The 26,447-nt window shown below is 49.8% G+C and overlaps 1 protein-coding gene across 3 annotated transcripts in view; it reads left to right on the plus strand.

The window, feature by feature from the left end:
* The window catches only part of GALNS (galactosamine (N-acetyl)-6-sulfatase), a 52,997-nt gene that overhangs the window by 19,608 nt on the left and 6,942 nt on the right, over positions 1 to 26,447 (plus strand). For all 3 annotated transcript variants that reach the window (XM_078602101.1, XM_078602102.1, XM_078602103.1), the window contains exons 7-14: positions 2,270 to 2,336; positions 3,726 to 3,853; positions 4,847 to 4,986; positions 8,118 to 8,221; positions 14,349 to 14,485; positions 16,363 to 16,465; positions 17,456 to 17,577; positions 26,173 to 26,290. In XM_078602101.1, the coding sequence (XP_078458227.1) occupies positions 2,270 to 2,336; positions 3,726 to 3,853; positions 4,847 to 4,986; positions 8,118 to 8,221; positions 14,349 to 14,485; positions 16,363 to 16,465; positions 17,456 to 17,577; positions 26,173 to 26,290 (919 nt within the window). The remainder of the gene's footprint in view (positions 1 to 2,269; positions 2,337 to 3,725; positions 3,854 to 4,846; positions 4,987 to 8,117; positions 8,222 to 14,348; positions 14,486 to 16,362; positions 16,466 to 17,455; positions 17,578 to 26,172; positions 26,291 to 26,447) is intronic.

Raw genomic sequence — 26,447 nt, forward strand, 5'->3', positions numbered from 1 at the left:
CTTTAAGTGACCCAGGAACATCATGGACATGAGCAGACGTTTGTGTGTGCTGGAATTTACCCCTGTTTACAATAATGAAGCATTCTCCGTTGTTATTTTCTAAAATACAGGGGAAAGCTCCGTTATCCGGCACTTTACCATCCAGAATGCTCCATTAATCGGCATCTTTAATAGACGGCAATACAAATCTTCCTTAGCGTATCCGGAAAAAATTTGAAGGCCATCCGGCATCTTGCCGTTGCACTTCTCATAGATCCGTTGTTTATGGAGGCTTCAGGACGTTGCTGAGTGGCGTCGCTAGCGGAGACTCAATTGTAAACATCCGCCATTGTGATCGCGTTGTGCTTGTGCTCTATCGTGATAGTATACTATTTATAGTGTCGTCTTAAGTTATGTTAACACATTCCTGTGGAGGGAGCTGGTAGGAACAATGGGTTGCTCGGTCAATGGCCAGGGTCAACGGCGGCGTGGTGTATTCCGCAAATATGCCCGACTGTGAGGGCGGGTACAAGCCGGCGTGAGTAGGTTAAACGTTGAGTTTTATAAGGGCACCACGGGGTGACCAGCCCCTTCCCACCCAGCCCCACCCTCCCCACCCAGCCCCTCCCCACCCTCCCCTCCCCACCCAGCCCCTCCCCACCCAGCACCTCCCCACCCTCCCCTACCCACCCAGCCCCACCCTCCCCACCCAGCCCCTCCCCACCCTCCCCTCCCCACCCAGCCCCTCCCTCCCCACCCAGCCCCTCCCTGCACGACGGACGGACACAATAATCTCCTATGGGCTGGTGTAACCAGGAGGTTCCTATCAGTATAAGTGTAGTGTTATAGGTGTGACACTTGAGTGTTGTGGGTGTACGCCTTGCGCCGCCTAACCTAATTTTGTTTTACTGCACCGTACATACAGAATTGTACTACTGCCCCACTGCTTCTCTACAACTTATTGGTGTGAACCTCTGTAAAATAGTATATTGATATATCATCTCATAGTTAAAATTTAGGCTTAGTTTCTTTCTTCAAAATTGTGTTATGTGCTTGGAAAATTTGGTGAACCGTGAGAATGACTCAGATATCCGACATATTTTATTAACTGGTACCAACTCCATTCCCCATGGATGCCAGATAACGGAGCTCTTCCTGTACACTGCTGCTTGCTGCTGCTCTGCTCAACGCTTGGGGTGGTACTCATCTATGCAGGTGGCCTAGAGCTAGTGGAGGGAATTCCATATTCCTCTGGCAGGTGATCATCATTGACTTCCTGCAAGTGGTTTTGATTTTTGTCAACCCCCCCCACCCCAGCCAGAGGGAGTGAGGGTAAATATGACACGAGATAAACAAGAGCGAAACAAGGCGCGTGAGTCGATCTTGTGCATTTGCCCTCGGAAATATTTGAATAAACGTTTGATGGACATTGTCAAAGAGAGTGGAACTATAAACAAAAAGTTTGCGCACAAGCATGAAGAGATGCATGCTTGGGATGACACTGAGATGTATATATCCCTGTCTTCCCTCTCTGCTCAAATGAAGGGCCATTTTTGGTCACCCAGGTCACCCTTACAAATTAAACTATCCTGGTCTCTTGAGTTCTCACCTGGGGTGCCACAGTGGTGAGATGTTAACTACCTTGCCTGGTATACAGGAGGTCGTGGGTTTGATCCCAACCCTGATCCCTGTATATTTGGAGTTTGCATGTTCGTACCCTGGTCGCATGGATTTTTCTCTGGGTCCTCCGGTTTTCCTTCCACGTTTAGAATAATCCGTATTGAGCATTTGGCTGCTGTACATTTTCACATGATAAGCTATACGAAATGGGTTTTCAATTTAGATTTAAAAGTGCATAACTCCAGTGGCATCCTAATTTCGGAAAAAAGAGCATTTTAGATGACCGCGTAAGCGCAAATGAAAGCACGTGACGTGGTTACCTTCTATTCGATAGCTAACCAAAAGCCGCTGCGAGGATGACTGGAATTCACGTGATGGTTTATGCTTCTTGACAAGATCACGCAAGGTATTGTGGTTCATTTGTGGCAAGCACTTTGTGTGTAAGAGCTAATGCATTAACGCTTTCAACTTTAGTTAAAATGAGCTAAAAAGGGTTGCGATAAATGCAGTAGAGTAAGTATTAGAAATATATATTGCATTTTAAGCATTTCTCTTTTCCTTTGAAGTGAGCTAATCCTGTATGAGTTTGATAAAAAGAAAAAAGTTTTCAAATATAACCCTTGCCTCCAGTTGTTTATTTGTTAAAGTTGCAATTTTCCTTTTAACGTAGATATTACGAAGAATTCGAAATCAATCGCAAGACGGGAGAGTCCAACCTCACCCGTCTGTATCTGCAGGTGAGAATTGCTTCCGTTGATAAAGCGGCAAATGTGCTCGAGTATTTTAAAATCCTGTTCTCTTTCCTGATGGCCGTGACTGTTTTTTAATTAATCCAAATCCGTTGAGACAACATGTTGTGCAAAGTTCAAAGTGAGATCTGGTTGCAGAAGGTTTGATGCTTGAGGTGTTTGAGTGTGGGCAGCCACCTATCATTAACATAGTTGCTCAAATAAAGCCGGTTAATTGAAGCGTCTTAAAATGCACTTTGTTGTGGGATTGTTTTGGGGCCATTCCTTGCCATGATGTGATGCTGAGCTGACAGATGGAGTTTCAGGAGCATGTTTCTTCACCTCAGGACACGGCTCCATTAGCATGTTTGTCATGTACATGATTCCCTCGTTGTTCACTCACTTGCTGTCCGCGATTTTGACCACCCGCAAATTGCATATGGAACTCTATGTGGCTAGCGAGGGAGAAAGTGATGGGAGAGAATGTGATGCGAGAATGTGATGCAAGAATGTGATGAGATACAGTGATGAGATCAAATGATGCACATCATCGTCATGAATTCATACTTTAATATTTAAAAAAAACTACTTTGTTTATTTTCACAATTTGTTTGTGTTATGATAATTTTCATGTACTTAATAACTTATGTATTTATTGGAGGTCATTCATTAAAATGTCTGCTATTTACGAGAATCTCCTAAACGTATCTCTCACGAATAGCGAGTTAATAACGACATTGTAATACGTGGAGCGTGCAACTGCTTGCTTACGTGAATGCTGGTGGAAGAAGCTCCAAAGGTGGCGGTGACATCATCAGAGCCAGACGAGATGCATCTTGAAGTTAAGTGGAATGGTGAAGACTTACTGACAGGGGGTTTATGAACCTGGGTGTTCTTGATTAATATTCCTGATATCCAGTTGACCAAGAGATTACCAAAGGAAAGGGGTAAACAAAACAATTTAATTATTTCAATTATTCCAGAGGAATGATGGGCTCAGTCAACCCCCAACCAAGATTTGAACTCGCAACCTTCTAAATGTGAGCCCTACTGCCAAGCCATCTGGCTCGACTGGAAGTTTACTCCTGGATGTGGATCCAGTCTTATCGTGCAACGCGAGTGCACGTACGCCGCACAAGCATCGGCATCTTTCCTCGGCAGAATACATCTGCACGGTATTGACGTGAGTGGCGTTTACCTGCTGCAGCGCACTCTGTTGGGTATTCGTTCTCCATGCATCACCGGCGGGTGCTGTAGTCTTCCACTGCCGTTCGTTGACAAGCACGTGCCGTTCTGCCGACTGAGTGTTCCAGACGGATGTCGTTTCTTTGCCTCGTTACAACGGAAAGCCGTAACGGAGCTTCACCGTTGTCTGCCTGCCGCGTCTTGTGTCGGCAGGAGGCCCTGGATTTCATCGGACGCCAAAGCGACTCCGGCCGCCCGTTTTTCCTCTACTGGGCGGTGGACGCCACCCACACTCCCGTCTACGCCTCTCGGCCCTTTCTGGGAACGAGTCGCCGAGGCTTGTACGCTCCCAATGCCGTGACAGCCGAGAGCACCCCCACACATTGTGCTGCAGTTGTCTCTAAAGACAATAGCAGTCCCCAGTTACCGTGGAGTAATGTTAACGACGCTACACGAAAAACTGTAAAAAATTGTTTTGCTTATTTTATCAGGTAAGGCCCACTGAGCTATATAGCTCTTTTTCAGGAGTGAACTGGCTATCACAAATGATAGCTCAACGAAGTGGCTCATCGTATGGCAATGTATAGCAGTCAAATAACTCTAAACACACGTTGATTCTAAATGTGGAGGGAATAAACGAGAGGACCCTTGTAAAAATCCACGCGTCGACAGGGAGAACATGCAATCCCCATATATACAGACGTCTGGGTCGGGATCGAACTCACGACCTCCTGCATACCATCTCGCCACCGCCACGCCCCCAACATCCACTACCAAGCTGGTTGTACTGTCAGGCCAACTGCTTGACCCGCTGTTGAGCCCTCTAATCACGACAATAGTGGTCATCCTCAACAACGACTGCTCCGCTGCCATAGGAATGTGGAATTTACACCACGAAGAGTCGCCAGTGGAGATGAGGGCCAACACATGGCAATTTGAGAATGGGGATTTCTTAACCGTTGACTTTGGCAACGGCGAATGCTCGCGAGCATGAGGTCACGGGACGAGACTCGGGTGATACGGGTCAGCAGAACAGGGCAACTAAGAGATCTATCACCTGCACTCCACACTGCAAACTCGCTGTGCTTTAGCTGCCGACGACTCACGGCCGTCAACGGAAATGAGCATTGCCATGGCGATAGTTTTTGCTTGCACGAAGACGCAACACAAAAACAAAACGATTGGGTGCTTTATTATTATTATTCAATTGTCACAGCGCTGCCCAGATGCTGAACATCGGTGCTCTGACAAGGCGCGAGTGAGCCCCCGCTGACCCACCCGGCCTAATTTCCAACGAATGCCCGTTCCTTCTCTCGTTTTTTTTGCCTCCGGAGGTACGGGGACGCGGTGCGCGAGATCGACGCAGCCGTGGGGCGGATCCTCTCCGAGCTGCGCTCACGCCGCCTCGACACCAACACGTTCGTGTTTTTCACCTCGGACAATGGAGCGGCGCTCATGTCAGGACCCAAGGAAGGTCTGGCCACCGTTGTTGTTGTTGATCGATTAGATTGGACAGCCCATGCCCTCGCCCGGTTGTTCTCAATCGGGGGGGTACGCGGACCCCTTGGGGGTACGTGCAAATAGCCCAGGGGGTACGTGAGGTGATTTATAAGCGTGTGAAATTATATCGGACGTGAGAGTCATCGGTGAATAGTTATGTATGACTCTGCCAATATAAAATAACTACGATAACTTTGAAATGCATATGGTAAACTGAAACGATATAAAACACCTTTCTCAACCCATTGATCGTAAACAATGGTGTCCAAGAGTAGCCAGCGAGCGCAAACACATTTCATCACGCGTGCGGAGCGTCCGCTGACATTTATTTTGTATCCACTTGCAATTAGCAGCAGGTTAGGATACCTCACTAAATGGACAATTGGGTAAAATATTGATAATAGGGTTTTCCCCTTTTTTCTGGCAACAAAACTGAAACCTTTTGGCGTCCTCTGGTCTAGCACCAATTGAGACGAGGCTCAAAAAAAAGCCGTCTCTGGTGTGGACCAATCAGTTTCAAGGACAATACATATATTATCAGTGTGTTTTTGTTTGCATTTTGACCACAAGTATTGTGGTTAATGCACACATGATTCCTTGTAAAAAGGTTTCAGTTTTGTTGCCAGAAAAAATGGGGAAAACCCCTATTATTATATTTTGGTACTGGCAAAGGAGGTCTAATGATGATAAAATATTGATGTCCATTATTCATACATTGATTTCTCAGAACCATGTTGGGTCAGGCAAAGGGGCTGTACTCAGTTGAAACAATATTCAACAAGGGGGGTACAGTATAGTAGCCAAAAGAGGTTGAGAACCACTGCCCAGGCCAAAATGTCTCTTTATCTTTACCATTAAACTTTAGGCCTAAATGAGTATGGTTTTGGTGGTTGGGGTATCACGTGGTCATCATGCGTAGGCGTAACGCACCGGTGGAGCACCACCCACTCATTCGAGCCTCGGTTGCACTCTCAGGACGTGTTGACGGACAGGCTTGATACGAACGAGGGTCCCTAGAAGCGAACCCCAAGTGGAGGTTTTTTTTGTTTCCCAAAGCCTCGCTTGTCCTGGATGTTCCGCCTCCGTCAGCTGGGACCGCTCGTCAAGCCTGCCCGTTTTAACACCCCGCGGCGGAGTGCAGTTAGAGAGCTCGCAGGAGAGAGTGCGTGGGCTCCGCCCGCTTTAGACTTATCCCGTGTGCAGTTCACCACCCCAGCAAGGTTCTGCATTGGGGGTAGACGTTATAGGTGATACTCGTGGGCAGCAATTCGGTAAACATTAATGGCGTGGCTACACTTCACATGGTGGGTTTATTTGTACGGCCTTTGATGGTCAGGTTGAGACCAATAACTCGCTACCCTTGATAACCCAGTTTAGTTACACGAGGCAGCAAAAATTGATTGCGGCATCTTAACGATACTGCCCAGGTGCTCTGACATCGCCATTGAGCCCCAAAACCCACACGGCCACATCCCGCCCACGTCGTCTCGATGGCTGATTGGCTTCGTAGTCTGACATGGCCTTCAGCCCCATAAGCTAACCCATCACTTGTGGATTTTTTAAATTTAAATATGTAATCTGTGGTGAACTATAGTGGTGAAGCGAGTACATTGCCGCATACCTAGGTTTGATTCCCGCCTAGGCTGACATCAGTGGCACGTGGGATCTAAATCTACATTGGGTCTCCACTGGGGCCAATTGAGTCTCACAAATTTTGGATATCCATCGAACAAAGACGGCCACCGTGTCGTGCGCTTTCAGATGCATTCCTGCGGCCGTTGGGAACGCTCTTCCGGTATTAGGAAGCCACTGTAGCTATGCACTTTTAAATCTAGATTGAAAACTCATTTCTTTAGATGTTTTTCCTCCCACCTCCGATGAGCACAGTTGGCCACGTACGGTGCGAAAGAAGTTCAACATGTGTACAGCTAGAGAATGTGCAGTGTGCACCACTTATTCATGCGTAGGCCTGCGGTGTGACCTTCATGCGCGCTGTCCTGGATGTCTTCTTATACGTGCGCGTGACATTGCATAAACGTATACCGCGTGAGTTGTAGACTTTAAAGTGTGTGTAGACGTGTCATTACGTGTTTGCTTCGCGTGTGTGTCACTTGACAACACCCTGGACACCCTTGCAAACGACATGTTCCATCTTGGGGGATTATCCAGGTAACATATATATTAACAATTATGATAATAGAATACAGTAAAGGCCTGATATAATGCGGCTCATCAGATTCGGATATACATCGCCGGTCAGGTCATGTCCCAGGAAAACACAAAAATAACCGGTGGTGTGCCGTGGAAACGTCCCAGTGGCCGATCCGGCCGCCACCCCCCAACTCCCTCCCTCCCTCTCCATCGGTGGCGGCGCGATACGGCAGGCAGCCGTCACGTCAGCGCCCACCCCTGACCCTCTCAACTCTCTCGTTCCCGCATCCGCAGTCGGGCGAACGGACACGGAGCCACAGACACAGTGACACGTGCAGAGACAAAGATCCCCCATGTAGCATTACCAGGCTGTTGGGGCAAGTGCTGTTAGCGAGCACCTATGAAGGCTGGCACAGTACACGAGGGGGTGGGTGGCCAGCACCACGCCCGACCGCCTTTATCTCCCCAATGCCGATGTTTTTACACACCGCACCAGATACTCATTTGAGGCCGAGTCCACCTAGGGTAGGCCCAGGATTGGTTCAGATAATTGTCACTGGTGTTGGCTGTGAGCTGGAATTGGAACTCGGGTCACCGCACGAACCGCTACGCTACCGCTCCCCGCACATGCATGCAGACACACACAGACATGGAGACATAGACATGTGGAGATGCACACACGCATTTTCCATTATAACGCGGGTTGTCTATAACACAGGTGTTACTCGTGTCCCACCACGCCTGCGTTATATCGGGCTTTTACTGTGCGATCACCCATTGGCGTACGTGAACATCGTCAAAGGAGAGACAAAGGTTGCCTGGCGTGGCGTTGACCACCTCTCGCGTGCCTTGTCGGTCTTGGTAAGGCGTTCACTAATTGCACTTGCTTCTACCGTTTCTTAAGGCTAAGCGTAGGATCTTTATTTGTCGTGTGTGTTTCGTTGCACCTCCCAGCTGGAAGCAATGGGCCCTTCTTGTGTGGCAAGGAGACCACGTTTGAAGGCGGCATGAGGGAGCCAGCCATAGCCTGGTGGCCTGGGCGCATCCACCCAGCTACGGTGAGTCAACGCGTGGGCTGGGCGAAGAGGCTCGCGGAATTGATGACGAAACGGGAACACGAGACTTGGGCCCGATGCTTAATTTGCCGGTGGCAATTTGTCTGTGCGTGATCTGTTGAGGTGGCGGGGTGGCGCAGAGGTTGGAGTGCCGAGTCGGCATTGCCGGGATCCTGGGTTCGAGTCGCGGTTTCATCTGCCTGTGATTTAAAAACCGAGTTCACAGGCGTAATGAGGTCGCCAATGACTGCACACGGAAAGGTCATTAAAAATTTGTCATTTGGATAAATTCCAGCTCTTAAGAATAAAAAAAATCGGTTTGTCATGCGGGAAATAATCTCATAGCAGCGTGTGGAGAAAGAATTAAAAGGATTAAATTTAACAATTCCAACTTAATTAAGTTAATTACATTTCAATAAAATGTAAACGACATTTTCAAATGTAAAAGAGGAGTTCCAGGAGAGGTCCTGTGAAGAACCCCAGGTGCAGCCTGATGCTCCACCCGGCAAGGCTGCTGAACGGACTCTTCATCTTATGAAATGACGTCCTCTTGGCGTAAATTGTAAAATAAATGTGAAACTTTAAATTCAACACGTATCCCTGTTCAATTGAGCATTTTGGCGAGTATTCTCTATCGAAAGTCCTGAGCTCGTGGTGGAGATCCCACATCGCTGTGGCTGGAATCAGTGCATGCACAGTCCAGTTTGACCCCAGGTTTTTGAATTCACAACTTTCTGATCGTGATCAAATCGTGTTGCCAAGAGCGCTATTTGGACAGATCGCGTGAAGCAATAGCTTGTCATTATTTTTAAACAAGTGTGCATTAGCTTCAAGGGTTCACAATTATTTTATTGAATCTTTCATCATCAAAATTGGCAGAGTTGTGTGTGTGTATATTCTGTGTGTATAAAAACATATTTCAAAGTGCCTCATTAGCCAGATGACTCTGGTTGCAGTGCTTATGTATGGTCTTAAACCAGTTAACATTAAACAGCCAATGCACACTTCACAAGGCATAGTACTCAATTATTCTGAATTCTAAGACCAAACGCACAAGTGTTCCTTACGAGTCTGTGTATCTTGCCTTATTAAAATTAACATCCAGGATGTATTGGTCTCAAACAGGCCTTGGACAAAGATAAACAAGCCAGCGTTATGTTTAGGCTTCGGCAGCACCTCACCAGAGGTTAAAAACGAATTGTCAACTGTGGATGCATTTTTGCCATTTTTCATAAGTTTTCCCTTGTCCCTTTGGCAAAGTGGATTCGCGGAGATTACTGTGCCTTTGATCGAGGAGTAGCAGCAGCAGCAGCAACGTTTTGGCAGTGACGCTGATAAAAACGAAACCCTTCTCTCCTTGCCATCTGCTCGGGCCTGATAAGAGAATTTATACACTTGGGAGGGGGGTGCTGCAGGTGAAACTCGGGGAGATAGAGGCAAAAACCCCAAGGAGAGTAAAAGATTGCGCTCAAAATATAATGCGTCTGGTAAATGGATGTCTTTTTTTAATATCACATTTTTAAAGCTTAGGCATTATGACAGTGTTACTCAATGCGCTACTCGTGTGTTTCACTGCCGTGCACTCGGCGTGCTCTGTATCAGTGATGTGTGTACATTTGAAAGGTGTCTATTGTGCGAATGAAAATAACGATTCAAGTTAATCGATGACGAGGCCTTGTAGACTTGTGACATTCCACCCCCTTGGCGTTTCAGCAAGGTGTCGCGATTTAGGGTCATTTGATTTAATTTATTATGTTAACCCAGTGTTTTGTAATGCATACGGACATTGTATATCATCCCAATGGTTCTCAACAAACAGGAACTTGGCATGTTTTGCTGTTGGCCCAGCGCTTCCAATGGCAGTGAGCACTGCCCGACGGTCGTGTGAGCAAGGAGACCCTTTGAACTATGAATTCACTTTATAACAAATGTACTCATGTACAAGTACGGCACTTTTGTCATCCACTGCTGGATGAGGGGCCTCCCCACGCTGTGCGGGTTCCTAGGGGTTATTCAATAATATTTCACCATACTCACTGGTCAGTGTGGGTTGGTAAAGGAGGGGGGCCTAGGACTGGTCCAGACGTCATTCACCGCTGATGTTAGCCATGGCAAAAATAATTAGTCAGGTCGTTGGGTTCGTAGCGCGGTGGAGGAACCACTGCAATACTTCTCCCCCTGTCACCTCGAGTGGACGAGTGTTTCCAACAGTGGCCTTCGGAATCAGACAGGGATGAAGAGAAATCTCGGCGTAGGACAAATTATCCCACAATATACCGCATTTGTGAAGGCAGTGTTGATGACAACGGTCTTGGTTTTCCCTGAATAAATTATTTTCTGATTGGTTTGATTGCTTAAGGGCGAGGGAACAAATACATCTATTAATGAGTCATTTAATTGTATTTAATCAGCTCTGCCTTCCAGATGTACTTTAATGTCTGATTAGCACAGCCTCCGTATCCTTGGGCATTTACTAATTTTAGCAAGCCATGGTGAGCTGGCACTCAACTCCGTGTATTTGTTCCCTCGCCCTTAAGCATGATGTGCCAGAGCCGGGAGTAGAAACTCCACATTCCCATGGTGGGGCCAAGGATATCTATAGAGACATCAACTGTTGACTTCCTACAAAGTTGCACTACTCACCTATAACACGTCCCGGATGACCGCTGCAACGTATGATCTTGTGTTTTGATTTAGTGTGCTGATCTTTAAAGGTGCATTTGAAAAATGTTGATACTCCTACTGATGCTCCTGCTGTTGTGGAGTGACTCATACAGCCAGCTATGGCTGCAGGGTTTGGTGGTACATGTTGTTTATGTCGTTTATTGTAACATTTCGGTCACAGTTCCTATGATCACTGTTACATTGCTTATGGCTTTATTTTGGTGATTTCGAAAAGTTTTTTGGTTTGGCCATGTTTGTTGTAGTACGGAGTTTAAATGATGGCTTTAATCTAAGTTGTCTTGTGGTTGTTGTTGTTTGACTTGCATCCCACTGGGATTTTGCACAGCGTTGGTGTACGGTGCTTTTTTTCTGGAAGAATTTGAAGTTTTTTCCTGGATTTTTCTGTTTACGCATAGTCACTTTAAGATGTTTTTCTTGTTCATGTTTTGTTTTTTGTTTGTTGTGGTTGCACCCGATTCAAGAGCCGAATGAAACACAAATTCTCAGCATATTAAGGCAAATGATCCCAGTCGGCCTGTGTGGCTGCCTTATGTAACACAATGTAACACAATTTTTGTTCCTGGGTAGCAAGGGTTATTTCGTAATTGCTTATGCCTGAAAAGTATAGACAATGCTTATTATTCCCAACAAACTTGGCTTTTATGACCAGGACAGGGATATTTTGAAATTTACCTATTTTCAATGAGAAAACGGGCGAATTTGTGTCTTTTCGTTCACATAAAGTCAGAAAATAACAACATATGAATCAAAATTAACATGTATTTATACTAAAGTAATAAAAAAATGACTACAGAAGATTTAGAAGCGAGTAGTTTTTCGAGATTTACGATTATACTGTAAATCACTTTCATGAATCAGCCCCCAAATGTAGGCTCCCATCATGTTCTCGTTATACTGTCCTTGGTAGCGCCATTCAAAGTCCAGTATATCCTGGTGGAAGCACTCGCCTTGCTCCTCCGAGTATGCTCCCATGTTCTTGAATTTATCAAGATGAGCATCAAGGATATGGACTTTGAGGGACATCCTACAGCCCATTGTGCGCCATAGTTCTTCACCAGAGTCTCAACCAGCTCCACGTAGTTTTCGACCTTGTGATTGCCCAGGAAGCCACGAACCACTGCGACAAAGCTGTTCCAAGCTGCTTTCTCCTTACTAGTGAGCTTCTTGGGGAATTCATTGCACTCCAGGATCTTCTTTATCTGTGGTCCGACGAAGACACCGGCTTTGACCTTTGTCTCAGACAGCTTAGCGAAGAAGTCTTGAAGGTACTTGAAGGCTGCCGACTCCTTATCTACAGCTCTGACAAATAGTTTCATAAGGCCCAATTTGATGTGCAGTGGTGGCATCAGCACCTTCTGGGGGTCCACCAGTGGCTCCCACTTGACGTTGTTCCTCCCCACAAAATTCGGTCCGCTGTAGCCAGTCCCGCCTGTGGTAGTGCGCCTTGGTGTCCCTGCTGTCCCAAAGGAAAATATAGCAGGGCAACTTGGTAAAACCGCCTTGTAGACCCATCTGGAATGCCATCATTTTGAAGTCTCCGATGAACTCCCAGCCATACTCATCATATTTCAAGGCATCCAGCAAGGTCTTGATGCTGTTGTAATCCTCTTTGAGGTGCACCGAGTGAGCCAGGGGAAGAGACAGGTACTTGTTATCATTATGGAGCAGCACGGCTTTGAGGCTCCTGGATGAGCTGTCAATGAAGAGGCGCCACTCATTCTGGTTACAGGCAATTCCAATTGCCTCGAACAGACATTGTGGCAGAAGCAGAGCCCATCTTGACGGGTGAAGAAGCTGCAAAAAGGTTGGTCACGCTTCATTTGATCTGCGACTTGCACACTTTAATCCAAGAAGTTCCACTGCTTGAGCCTAGATGTCAAAAGCTCGGCATTGGACTTGGTGAGACCAAGATTTCTGATCAAGTCATTGAGGTATTTTTGGTTGGGGTAGTATGGGTTTCTCTCCTCAGCTCCACCTCTGAAATTGTCATCTGGATCTATAACGTCTTCCTCGCTCTCTGACTTGCTGCTCTCTTAAAGATGGCTGCTCTCTCTCCGGAGGAGTGGGTACGGGGAGCTCTTGGCAGTGTGGCACCGGGGCGATGGATAGGTCATAGCAGGTGCATTCTTGCCAGTCCGACGTTTGGAAGGGTCCACCATGCAGAAGTAGCAGTTGCTTGAGTGGTCAGTGGGTTCCCGCCACGTTCTTGGGATAGCGAACTTCATAGCTCTCGTTTCCCCTCTGTACCATCCTCCAAAAATACATTTATTTCAACCATGACTAATGTATAAGAAGTTCTCGAAACATTTTTTATTTATGATATATTTTTTCAATAACATTGAAAATTGTAAAACATTTTTAAATTAAAAACTTTTACAATTTTTTAAATTTTAACAAATTTTCTAACATAAAATTCCAAGCAACAATTGTCCATCTTACCTTCCAGAGTTTTTTTGCATTGCTCTAACCGCAGCCCCACCCACCTCACTAGATTTGGCTTTTTTAGATTTGGCATTGCCCCACTCTTACAACTGAAATGTATTTGTGTTTTATCAAAGTCGAAAAAGAAATTGTCTCTTTACCCCAAATGTCTATCCCCATTGTGCAGAGCATTGCATCAGTGTCGGAGATTGATCTGCTGAAGGAGATACCACAACACCGCTTCTGAAATCTCCTGATGCGACCTCATAGCCATACTAGGAGGGCACCACCTACTCACTAGCCCTGTTATAGAGAGAAATATTCATGACATGACAGTCAAAGGAACGTTTTTAAATGTTAGAGTCGAAATTAACCAATTTTAATGGATAACCAATTTTTATTATAGTTTTTTTTTGTCTCTGCAGTCAATGGGAACCAGTCTAAGACCATGAACTCATTACACTTGAAAACTCAAGTTTAATCACAGGTGGCTAAACCACATATATGAACCCAGGATCTCAGCACTCTGACCTCTGAGCCACACGGCCATCTCAAAACGCATTCACATTAACGCTTTTCAATTCCGATGACGTGCGTGTACGTCATCAGTTTTTCTTCAGATTCCATTTTTCTGATGACATTTCATTGCTTCCTATTTCGTCATTGGAAGAGAATCGGAAGAAAAAGGCCATGCGGGAGGGAATGTGGCACAGTTTGGTGCCAGCTATCATAGAGTGTGGTCATGTCACTACAGTTCTCTGTGGTGAGCACAATGTCTTTCAGACAGCGGCGCTATGCCTTTCTAAATAAAATTAGCGTTGAGCGGCTTGTACGTTCCAAGATTTAGCGGTGAACGAGAAATCCACCCAGCAACTTGCAGACATCTCGGAACGGCAAAGGGTTAATGACACGAATGTGGTCGACCGTGCTTGTGTGCATCCAGTCTCACTGCACGCACGCTTGTGCGAGCCACCGCCGCTCATCATCGTCATCACGGGCTGTTGTGCTGCTTGCTGTGCCGCAGGTGAGCCGGCAGCTGGGCACGGTGATGGACCTATTTGTGACCGGGCTGGCTCTCGCTGGGCTGATGCCACCCTCCGACCGGCAGCTTGATGGCCTAGACCTGAGCCCTGCGCTGTTCAACAACCAGACCATACCCAGGTGATCGTCTCGGCTAGGAGCGGAGAATTGATATCTGCCCGTGGTAATTATCTTGATTGGTTGAGTGGTGTATGTATGTTGAACTTCTTTTGCACCGTACGTCACCAACCGTGCTAATCGTAGGGACGTGGTGATTGGTGAACACAGGTGAAACCCAGTTTTGAGCAAATTTTGTCAGGGGATGAAATCTGCAAGAGTCTTTAGAAAACGAAAGAGTAAGCTTCATGAGGGTAGAAGGAGGTGGCGTGGGAGGTCGCGGATGGGGCAAGGGCAGTCGAGGTAGGAAAACGCAGGACAGAGCGGCACAACCCACGACCAAGCACCACCAACAACAACAAACAAATACTAAACAACAGCGATGGGGAGCCCCAGGGGCAGCCAGGGCCAGCAACACCACATACCAGGGCATCCTTGGGTGCCGCGGTCCATTCACCAACGAGTCGCAGAGGAGTCTAGAGGAGTCAGGGTTTGTTGCGACATCGTCGTCTGCCGAGTGTAAATGATGACAACACAGATGTAAGTGACGCGTGCGTAGTCAAGAGTGGGCGTGGCTGCATTGCTCGGGTTGTCCCGTTGGAAAGCAACACGTGTTTGTCACGCGTGTATTGGTTGGTATGAAATTATACTTCATGATATTACATGTTGGTAAACATTTGTGAAATTTAAAACATGAACATTTTTTCTGGCCTGGACTTTTGCAGCTGTTTTAGACTAATTTCAGGGTACTGATTCCAAATCTGATCTCAGAATTGCTCTATCACATCTCATTTGTATGCTATCGGTATACCCCATTTACATTGATTTTACCCGAAATTAACTTTGTCACTTATGATTGCAAGTTGTTGCGAGTCAGTGACTGCTTTAGTGTTAAAATATGGTGCTGTATTTTTAGGATAGTGTGTTTATAATATCATTTTATGTAGATATCCACATTTATTTAATATTTTTCTTCTGCAGTTTTTATTGAAAATGCAATATTTGATATCTCAAAAACCTGATGTGATAGACAAAAACTGATGCCAGATTTGGAATTAGCACCCCACAATTACCTTGAAACCGTTGCAATACCTTATGCCAGAAAAAGTGTGTTGACCAGTGTAATCGATCACTCCAGAAATGTAATTCATTTGTCTCGAGCCGGGGTGGCTATACAATTCAATATCTGAAATTTCGTGTTATTTTTTTCCCCCTTTTATTCTCGCTTGCTCTGTCTTGTTCAGATTTGTTTTCTCCACTAAACCTCAATTCAATTTAAGCACCCACCCCTTCTCTATATCTAAACCAGCTCAAGCCTCCCGCAAAAAAAAAACAACCTCCCACCCCCCGTGAAAACGGACGCCGCTCCCCTCCACGCAGCTCACTTCTGTTTGCTCCTTCCCGCTGCCTCTCTTCCTCCCCTCTTATAGTCACCTTCTCATTCCCGACTTGTTGGCCCAGTCATTCCTTCTCTCCCCTTCCTCCCCTATCCTGCCCGTCGCCCATTCTTTCTTCCTGCTGCTCATCTTGAGCCGTGCCTCCTTTGTCCGTCTTGGGGACTTCCATCCCGGCATTTCTACCTTTTCCCGTTTACCTGGCCCTTTCTAATATTTTGCGTAACTTTCTTTCCAGGCGCAATTGCAAAAGCCACCTGCAACTTTGCGTAGTTTGCCTCTGTCCCTTTCTTTAAGCCACATTTCTCCACCGCTCTGCCATGCTTTTTATGTATCCACATTACAACCTCGACTGTTCTTTCCTTCCTGTGGTGTTGCCACAGGTAAAAGCGCACGTCAGGGGCCGCACTAAAGGTCACCAGGGGGCAGCCAGTGGCCCGCGTGCCTTGCAATGACGAACACATTGCAACGGCGGCCTCTGTGTGTTTCTGCTGTCGACTGTTGCAGACCCGTGTTCTACTACAGGGGCAACGAGTTGATGGCCGTGCGCTGCGGCGCCTACAAGGCACACCTGTGGACGTGGAGCAATTCCTGGGAGGAATTTAAACAGGTGTTACCCCACCTCGCTCCTCGGGCCCTCCCCCAGTGGAAGGAAGTCAAAAAGTCACAATCAGCTCTGCCTCATTCCAGTTACGCACGGACGTTTTGCTTGGGCGATCACCGTTGGATCTTTGACTAAATATCCTGGACGTCTGTGAACAAGACCTGTGTAGCTCATTGGATTCTTCCAGTATAAATAAATATGCTGATGGTCTCTAATTCTCTTACACGCGTAATCGAGTTAGAATGTCAAAGCGTCTATCTCTCCTCTCTAATGGGAAGTCGTGTAAGAGTCATCTCTGTTGGCGGCTCTGTGCTCACAGAAAACATTTCACATTCCCATGGCAGGAGCCAGTCTCTCCCTAGTATTGTTGACTTCCCACACAGCAGTGCTCAGTTTGCTAACCCGGGAGAGATTATGGGCTGAGTTGACGCTGAAATGGGATTTGAATTGGTAATCTTATGATTGTCAGCCAAGGGCTTGAACCACAGCATCACCTGATTACACAGATGCCTCCATGCTTGATAGAGCATCTAGCAGGGATGAGTTCAGATAAAAAATGTCAGATTTCCAGATTTCTAAACATAATTTATATATTTTTTATCTCAGATTTTTGGATCGTTATGTACCAAATTAAATGTGATAATGCAAGGAATGGTGAAATCACTCGGTGCCGCTTTTGGACAGCATAAGCACAAAAGGGACATCATTAAAGTGACGTCACTTAATGCGATTTCACGTTTTCTGGATTTGTTCGGATTCCGGAAATCGGGAATCCATCCCGAGCGTCAAACAACTCTCAACTGGAGGGGAAGGCGCATGTCCGCGATGCGGCGGGGTTGGTGAGTCACACAGGGCTATGAGTTAACTGTAGGAGACAGTCTAGCAAGTAGGATGTCTATAAGCTGTGCATTCAGAGTAGGAGGGTTATCTCCTCTTAATTTTGTCTGTGTATCTCTGTGTGTGTGTGTGCTTGGCTGTCTCTCTCTGTCTCGCTAGGGAGTCAACTTTTGTCCAGGACAACATGTTGACGATGTGACGACGCATAGCCAAACGGAGCACACGAGCCTGCCCCTTATCTTCCACCTTGGGCGTGATCCTGGAGAAAAGTATCCAATCAGGTAGCATCATCATCATCATCATTTTCAATTTACCCCGCCAACAATAGTCCGTATTGAACCGCATCAGAACAGTACGCAGCAGATTCGGCTGTCTCGTCCTACACTGATGGGCGATTAAGAATAGGTCAGTGAAACTGTGGTCACCAATCTCAAATCATGCACTGCTTAGTATAACTACTGCCCACTTTTCATCATTCGGCTGCGGAATTTCTAATCTTAAACTATTTTAAGCTATAAACTAAACTATTTAAATTTTAGCAGGCAAGTCCCTCCGAGCTATGTAGCTCTTTTTCAGAAGCGACCTGGCCACCACAAATGATAGCTCAACAAAGTGGCTTATCATGTGGAAATTTATAGCGGCCAAACACACTAAACGCACGTTTCTAAATGTGGAGGGAAAAACTGGAGGAGCCAGATAAAAATCAACGTGACCACGGGGAGAACACGCAAACTCCAAATATACAACAGGTGTCAGGGTCGGGATCGAACCCACGACCACCTGTATAGCAGGCGAGATAGTTAACATCTCGCCACCGTGGCGCCCCACTGCAGTTTGAATGGGTGAGCGTTGGCGCTCGGGAGCTAAGAGTTGGCTGCACTTGATTGCTGGCCACAGCCACACCAGCCCGTCGCGACCCGCCTTGACAGGGTGCTCGCCACCAGCACGCATCACGAGCAGTCTCTGCAGCGAAGAGAGAGGGGGGATTGGGACCTCCTTTGCCAGTATCAAAATATGAGAATAGGTTTTCCCCTTTTTTCTGGCAACAAAACAGTTGTGTTAAGATGTTAAAACACCAAACTGAAACCTTTTACAAGGAATCATGTCTGCATTAACCACAATACTTGTGGTCAGAATGCAAACAAAAAAAACATGCTCTGATAATATATGCATTGTCTTTGAAACTGATTGGTCCACACCAGAGACAGCTTTCTTTCTTTGCATTCTGACCACAAGTATTGTGGTTAATGCAGACATGATTCCTTGTGTAGTGGTGATACGCGCTGGGTGTATATGTCGTGTGCCAGCGCGTATGTACGGGTGTGTGTGTGGTGACGCGCGCTGACGGGGAGGAGCAGGCGTCAGTGCGCGGGTGGGGGTAGTGCTGCTGATTGGCTGTGTGCCGGTGACGCGCCCAGAGGGAGTGATCGGGTAGCAGCGCGGTGTGATTGGTCGGAGAGTGGAAACACGCGCTGAGCGGAACCGGATCGTGGGGATAGCGCGTGGGGATTGGGTAACGGAGGAGCGGTGCCGACGTTGAGGTCCGCATCCGCTCCGTCTCCCGGGAAGAAGGGGTATATAAGGTGATGCACAGAGGAGCAGGGGCAGAAGTGGAACCATCTAAGAATGAAGACGAAGGTGCAGAGATAGAGCCCAGAGAGGAGAGTAATGGAGAGTAGAAGTGAGTAATGTATAGTGTGTAGCCAGCGAGATAGAACGGTCTACACGAGCTGAGTAATGTGTAGTGTGTAGCCAGCGAGATAGAACGGTCTACACGAGCTGAGTAATGTGTAGTGTGTAGCCAGCGAGAGAGGAAGGTCTGCACGAGCCGAGTATGCATACGGTGTAGCCAGCGAGAGAGAACGGTCTGCACGAGCCGAGTATGCATACGGTGTAGCCAGCGAGAGAGGAAGGTCTGCACGAGCCGAGTATGCATACGGTGTAGCCAGCGAGAGAGGTGCAAAGTCTACATGAGGCGAGTGGAGAGTGTAGCAGAGGCGCAGAGTCTACACGAGGCGAGAGAGGAGTGTAGCCGAGGCGCGGAGTCTACACGAGGCACAGAGAGCCGGCAGCACAGAATCCAGAGTCAAGAGAAGTGCATTGTGAAGAAGAGAGGCCACGCGTTGTATTGTTACAAGTCAAGATTTAATAAAAGAAGTGTGTTCCCGTCAAGGAGTTTCCTGCCGTCATTTTCCAATACTTCATCTGGCGTCAGAAGTGAAACGGGCTTCCAAGTATGGAGACGAGGAAGACCCGTAGGACCCACGGGATTGACCGCGAGGAAGACCTGGACGGCTCGGAGCCGCTGGTGGCGGGGGGTGAGGAAGAGGACTTGCCCACGCTGCAGGGTCCGTCGACGGCGCCGGCCGAGCGACCGGGGACAGACGCCGGGCTTCGTGAGGCGCACTCCCGACTGGCGGAGCTGCTGCTCGCCGCCGCGTCCATCTTGGCGGAGATCAGCTCGTCGGGAGGAGCGGGGACGGTGGGGGACATTTTACAAGGTCGCCCCGCAGATTCCCGCCAAAACGAATGGGGGATTCCCGCCATTGCGCCTGGGCCTACTTTTGGCGGGAACGGCGAGCGCCACGTGGTGGTGGGTTCCCAAGCGCGCGCATCGACGTCATCAGCGCGCGAGGGGGTCCGCCATCTTACGTCTGCTGCTGGAGCCGCCATCTTAGACACCGACGGACAGGCGGAGAGGAACCACGAGGCGGATGACTTCATTTTTCAGCAGCGCCTGCCCACGTTGTCAGCCTTCAAGGCGGAAGGCGGAGACTGGGGCCAATTTCAGCGAAGGTTTTTGGCGCATCAAGAGATGTCAGCGTGGTCCGATGCTACGGCGCTGCGGGCATTGCCCGCCATGCTGGACGACGATGCGCTCGCGGCCTTCAGGGCTGCACGGAAGTCGGACCGCTCCACGCTGAAGGATGCGCTGGGTTTGTTGGCCAGGGTCTACGGGCCTCCCTCTACATGCCGCCATCAGTTCTACGCAAGACGGAAAGCGGCCACGGAGACCGCGCTGGCCTATCGCACGGCGTTGCTGGCTCTTGCTGATGCTGCGTTCCCTCGGATGGACGAGGAGGGCCAAGACGCGATGGTTTTGGAGCAGCTGCTCAAGTTGGCGCAGGACCTGGGGGTCCCTATCAACACAGCTGACGAGATTGATATTTCTTCTTTGAGAGTCGCCACGAGTATTCAAGCGTACGAGGCCCTACAACGGAAGCAAGGCGTTGGTTGCAACGCTGCTGTCGTCGCAGCCCCGGGTTTGGTGGTCGCCGAACCCCAAGTCGTCAGCCCACGAGAGGAGGCGTTCGCCACGGGACGACCAGGGGACTGGAGGCCGGGGGCCCGGTCGCCTCTGCGATCGGGCCGGAAGTCGGAGCAACCAAGATCTACTCCGACCCTCGTCACGTGCTATAACTGCGGCCTCCGGGGCCACGTGGCGTCCGGGTGCCGCGCTCCGCGGCAGCGCGCCATGGGAGCTCGGCTGGACGACGACCGAGAGCCCAAGTCATCTCTACAATCCCCGGCAAGTCGCGGCACCTCACACGCTCGGCCTGTTTATTCGGCACACATGGGACGCCGCGTTGCGGCGGAGGAGGGCCGGTTAAGGTTCGGGGATTCGGTTCGGCGAGGGGGGTTCGGCCGGGACCAGGGAGACATTGAATGGGCGGAATTGGGGCATAGAATTGTGGCTGCTTCGGCGGGTTCGTCCGTTGTTACGGGATCTATTGATGGGGTTGAGATTAGGGTGTTAGTGGACACGGGGGCATCGGCAACTATTATATCGGACCTCATTTATAATATTCTTCCGGTCCAATGTCGTCCGCTGCTTCCAGTGGATGTGCCATTTTACGCCGCTAATGGGGGATCGTTGGGCATTATCGGTCAGGTTAGGGCGTCCATTTGCATTGGAGATATCAAATTGTCGGGACCCGTTTTCGTTTCGTCTTCTTTGGCAGTTCCGTGTCTTTTGGGCACTGACTTTTTGGCTAAAATGCCCATTAAAATTCTTATCGATCAACGATGCATTGAACTGCCATCGGGTCGCCGGATTTCATTTTTGACGGGCCCTACTGACATTCGGACGGCGTGCGCTACGATACAAGCGGTGGCGACGCAGACAGTGCAAGTGCCTCCGGGTTCACAGATGTTGATTCCCCTCCGGTTGCGGAAACCATGGGTGAGGGAGGCTTCGGGACAGAGTATGCTTTTGGGTCCTTCTAACAAGGCTGTCGGGGGTCTTGATTTATCGGTGGCTCACACTTTGGTGCGGGCTGACAGGGATCCGTTTGTGATGGTTTTGAACGCGGGGTCGCGACCAGCTGTCATTCCGCAGGGCACCGTGCTGGCTCACGCGGCGCAGGTCCCTGGGGATGATGGGTTGGTTGCGCAGGTGGGCTCGAGCCCCGCGCGGAACGTTGAGCCAAGGGAAGACCTTGAGTGGGTCCATTCGTTATGCGCTGCCTCGGACGATTTGTCGGCGGCGCAGTTGGGTGCGCTGCGCGAGTTGCTCATTGAATTCTCTGATGTATTCAGTAAACATAAGTATGACATTGGGTGCACGGATTTGTTGCACCATCACATTGAAACGGGCGATGCGGCGCCGGTCAGGCTAAATCCCTTCCGACTGAGTCCCGTGGAGAAGGAACATGTTCAGTCGGCTGTTAACGATATGCTAGAAGCCGATATTATTTCGCCCTCCTCTAGCCCGTGGGGAGCGCCTATTGTGCTGGTTAAGAAGCAGGACGGGTCCCTGCGATTCTGCGTTGATTTCCGTCGCCTCAATAAGATCTCTGTGGCTGACGCGTATCCGCTCCCCAGGATGGATGAGTCCCTCGATGCATTGTCTGGTGCGCGATATTTTTCGACTCTTGATTTGTTATCGGGGTTTTGGCAGTTGCCGCTCGACGAAGAGTCGAAACCTAAGACAGCATTTCGGACTCCAGGGGGGCTGTTCCAGTTTAACCGGTTACCCATGGGACTTCACTCCTCTCCAGCGACGTTTCAGCGACTTATGGAGCTGGTTTTGTCGGGCTTGCAGTGGGATACATGCTTGATTTATATGGACGATGTCATTGTTTTCAGTAAAACGTTTGAGGAACACCTCCGGCGATTGAGAGGGGTGTTCTTGCGAATGCGATCGGCTAAGTTGAAATTTAAACCGGCCAAATGTCACCTCCTTCGTAGGTCCGTTAGATACTTGGGTCACATTGTCGATTCTTCGGGGATCTCCACCGATCCCGCGAAGACGGATTGTGTTGGTTCGTGGCCGACACCTACGTCCGTTTCCGACGTGCGTAGTTTCATCGGGTTTGCTTCTTATTATCGGCGGTTCGTTGAGCACTTCGCCACTATTGCAAAACCCTTGCACGCTCTAACGGCGAAGGGAGTGAAGTTCAAATGGGGACCGGAGGAGGAGGCCGCGTTTCGCTCCCTCCGGGACGCCTTGGTGGGTGCCCCACCCTTGTGTTATCCCGATTTTGCCAGTCCCTTTTTGCTGGACACGGATGCTAGCAACACGGGCATTGGGGGGGTGCTATCCTAAGTCGTTGGGGGTGTCGAAAGAGTTGTCGCCTACGGTAGTAGGGTGTTGTCTCCGGCGGAGCAGCGCTACTGTGTCACCCGTCGCGAGCTGCTTGCCATTGTTTTTTTTGTGCAGCAGTTTAGGCCATATCTTTATGGTCGTCACTTTACAGTCCGAACGGACCACGCGGCGCTACAGTATTCATTGAGGGTCGCCCAGCCCTCGGGCCAGTTGTCGCGTTGGTTGGAAGTCCTCCAGGACTATCAGTTTACGACTACGTACCGTAAGGGGTTGCGACACACGAATGCCGATTGCTTGTCGCGGTTGTTGCCTTGTGATGAATGCGCGTGTTTGTCGGGATCGGCGCGCTGTAAACCGACGCTTGCGGGGGAGATGGGGGCACTGGCTGCGACAGCGGGCGCACCGATCGGGGATGATTCCACTGCCTCTCAGGGTCGGGACTCGCTGCTCTCGCTGTCGCTCAGCGAATGGGGCCGCCTCCAGATGGCGGACAGCTCGCTGCTAGCATTGCGCCGCAAGGTTGGGGGTCCCGAGGGGGACCAGGAGCGTACCGGCTCCTATGTACTTGAGCGGGGCGTGTTATTGAAATGGGACAGTTTGTCCCGGCGGAACGCACTCGTGGTGCCTTCCGCTGTGAGGGGGAGGGTTGTCTTGGCGGCACACGAACGCCTCTTGCACTTGGGAGTTAACAAGACGCTTGCCCTGCTTCAGCGTGACTATTACTGGCCGGGAATGGGAAGTGATGTGGTGCATATTCTGAAGGGGTGCGTTGAGTGCGCCAGGCGTAAACCACCGGCCGTGGCAGCTAATCCACCGCTGCAATCTATTCAGGTCTCGCGTACCAACGAGCTCGTTGCACTCGATATTTTGGGGCCCTTCCCAGTCACGCCGAGAGGGAATAAATATTTGTTAGTGGGGGTCGAATACTTTACCCGATGGCCTATGGCGTGGCCTCTCGCTAACCAGTCGGCAGCGGCTGTGACGGATGCCTTCGTCCAGGGCTATGTCCTGGACAAGGGGGCTCCCGAACGCCTGCTGACCGACCAAGGTAAAAATTTTTCGAGTAAATTGTTGCAAGAGGTGTGCGATCTGTTGGGTACCAAGAAGGTGCGTACCTCCCCGTACCACCCGCAGACTGACGGGATGGTGGAGAGACTCCACAAAACCTTGACTTCCATGCTGTGCCAGCAGGTGTGCGAGGCACATGTAGATTGGGACCTGCAGGTCCCGGGAGTCCTTGCCGCGTATAGAATGGCCCCCCATGCAGCTACGGGGTTTTCCCCATTCTATTTGATGTACGGTCGGGAAGCTGACCCGCCAATAGAAACGCAACTTGGCCTGTCCGCTCCACGAACTAATTCTAATTTGGCAGAACATATTAAGTTTAATATTCACAAGCTGACAGAGGCGAGGGAGGCCGCGCGGCTTAATTCGCGGGCTCGCCAAATTGCTAATGAACGGTTGCGGGCACGGAAGGTGTCCATGCACGAATGGAAACCAGGTGACAGGGCCTGGCTGCATTGCCCTCAGGCACCCTTGGCTACGTCGCCTAAATTGTTGAGACCGTGGAGGGGACCCGTGGAGGTCGTGCGCGTTGCACGGCCCCAGTGCGTTCAGATAAAGTGGGGAAAGCGCCGGTGGTACGTTCACCCCTCCCGACTGAAACCGTTCTCGCCTCCATATGGCCTCTCCTTGTGTCGTGATGGCCGGGCGTGTGACGTGACCGGCGACCCAGAGGGGGAAATGTCTCTGCCTGATCCACACGTATTGTCGCCTGATCTGCTCCCAGGTGTCTCGGAGCTGACAGCTGCCGATCACCGGCGGCCGGATCTCCGCGGCGGGGCCGGCCCTTTCAGGCCCGTTCCGCGCCGTCTGGAGCAGCCGGAACCGCCGGACGGTCGTCAGTGTCCCGCCCCATACGATGGACCAGCCAGACGGACTCGCGCCAGGTCGTGCTACTTTGCATGACCTGCCTCGTGAGGAGTCGGGGCAGTTGGAGCGCCTCGTCACTGCGTGTAGTCGCAGGGACGGGGGGCGCGTTCGTTTCGAATTTGCTCGTATCGTGTTATTGTTGACTTTTCGGGTTCATTGTCAATCTGTACATAGTTATTCTTGTTGTTGTTGTTGTTGTGTTATGTTACGGGGCACACTCGGGGGGTTACGGGGTTTTTTTTGTTGGTTGTCGTTTTATCGTCGCGGTTGGTTGTTGTTAGCAGCCGGGCCGGCTGCGAGCTATGTGGGAGGGGGTGATGTAGTGGTGATACGCGCTGGGTGTATATGTCGTGTGCCAGCGCGTATGTACGGGTGTGTGTGTGGTGACGCGCGCTGACGGGGAGGAGCAGGCGTCAGTGCGCGGGTGGGGGTAGTGCTGCTGATTGGCTGTGTGCCGGTGACGCGCCCAGAGGGAGTGATCGGGTAGCAGCGCGGTGTGATTGGTCGGAGAGTGGAAACACGCGCTGAGCGGAACCGGATCGTGGGGATAGCGCGTGGGGATTGGGTAACGGAGGAGCGGTGCCGACGTTGAGGTCCGCATCCGCTCCGTCTCCCGGGAAGAAGGGGTATATAAGGTGATGCACAGAGGAGCAGGGGCAGAAGTGGAACCATCTAAGAATGAAGACGAAGGTGCAGAGATAGAGCCCAGAGAGGAGAGTAATGGAGAGTAGAAGTGAGTAATGTATAGTGTGTAGCCAGCGAGATAGAACGGTCTACACGAGCTGAGTAATGTGTAGTGTGTAGCCAGCGAGATAGAACGGTCTACACGAGCTGAGTAATGTGTAGTGTGTAGCCAGCGAGAGAGGAAGGTCTGCACGAGCCGAGTATGCATACGGTGTAGCCAGCGAGAGAGAACGGTCTGCACGAGCCGAGTATGCATACGGTGTAGCCAGCGAGAGAGGAAGGTCTGCACGAGCCGAGTATGCATACGGTGTAGCCAGCGAGAGAGGTGCAAAGTCTACATGAGGCGAGTGGAGAGTGTAGCAGAGGCGCAGAGTCTACACGAGGCGAGAGAGGAGTGTAGCCGAGGCGCGGAGTCTACACGAGGCACAGAGAGCCGGCAGCACAGAATCCAGAGTCAAGAGAAGTGCATTGTGAAGAAGAGAGGCCACGCGTTGTATTGTTACAAGTCAAGATTTAATAAAAGAAGTGTGTTCCCGTCAAGGAGTTTCCTGCCGTCATTTTCCAATACTTCACTTGTAAAAGGTTTCAGTTTGGTGTTTTAACATCTTAACACAACTGTTTTGTTGCCAGAAAAAAGGGGAAAACCTATTCTCAGAGAGGGGGATTGTTTTCTCCTGTGCCCTGTAACCTGCCTCTCTCTTAAACTCCGCAGCCCCACAGAGGCAGAGTATCAGGAGGCGCTCGCCACCGTCTCCGAGGCAGTGGAGGAGCACAGGACGAACCTCGTAGCCGGGCAGCCCCAGCTAAACGTGTGCGACGTTGCGGTCATGGTGAGAGAGCCGCTTGCTTGTTAGGTGGGACGCGGCTTTTTCTCCGCAGCGGTTGTGACGGCCTCGGGATCACGGCCCGAGCGGTCGCCCGTCTTGCTCGCTTGTTGCAGAGGTCCGCGGTTGAAACCTTATGGCCACCCTGGTTAACGCCGAGGAT

This window comes from Lampetra planeri, chromosome 17 (assembly GCF_965212315.1).
Source record: "Lampetra planeri chromosome 17, kcLamPlan1.2.h2, whole genome shotgun sequence".
Taxonomy (NCBI): domain Eukaryota; kingdom Metazoa; phylum Chordata; class Hyperoartia; order Petromyzontiformes; family Petromyzontidae; genus Lampetra; species Lampetra planeri.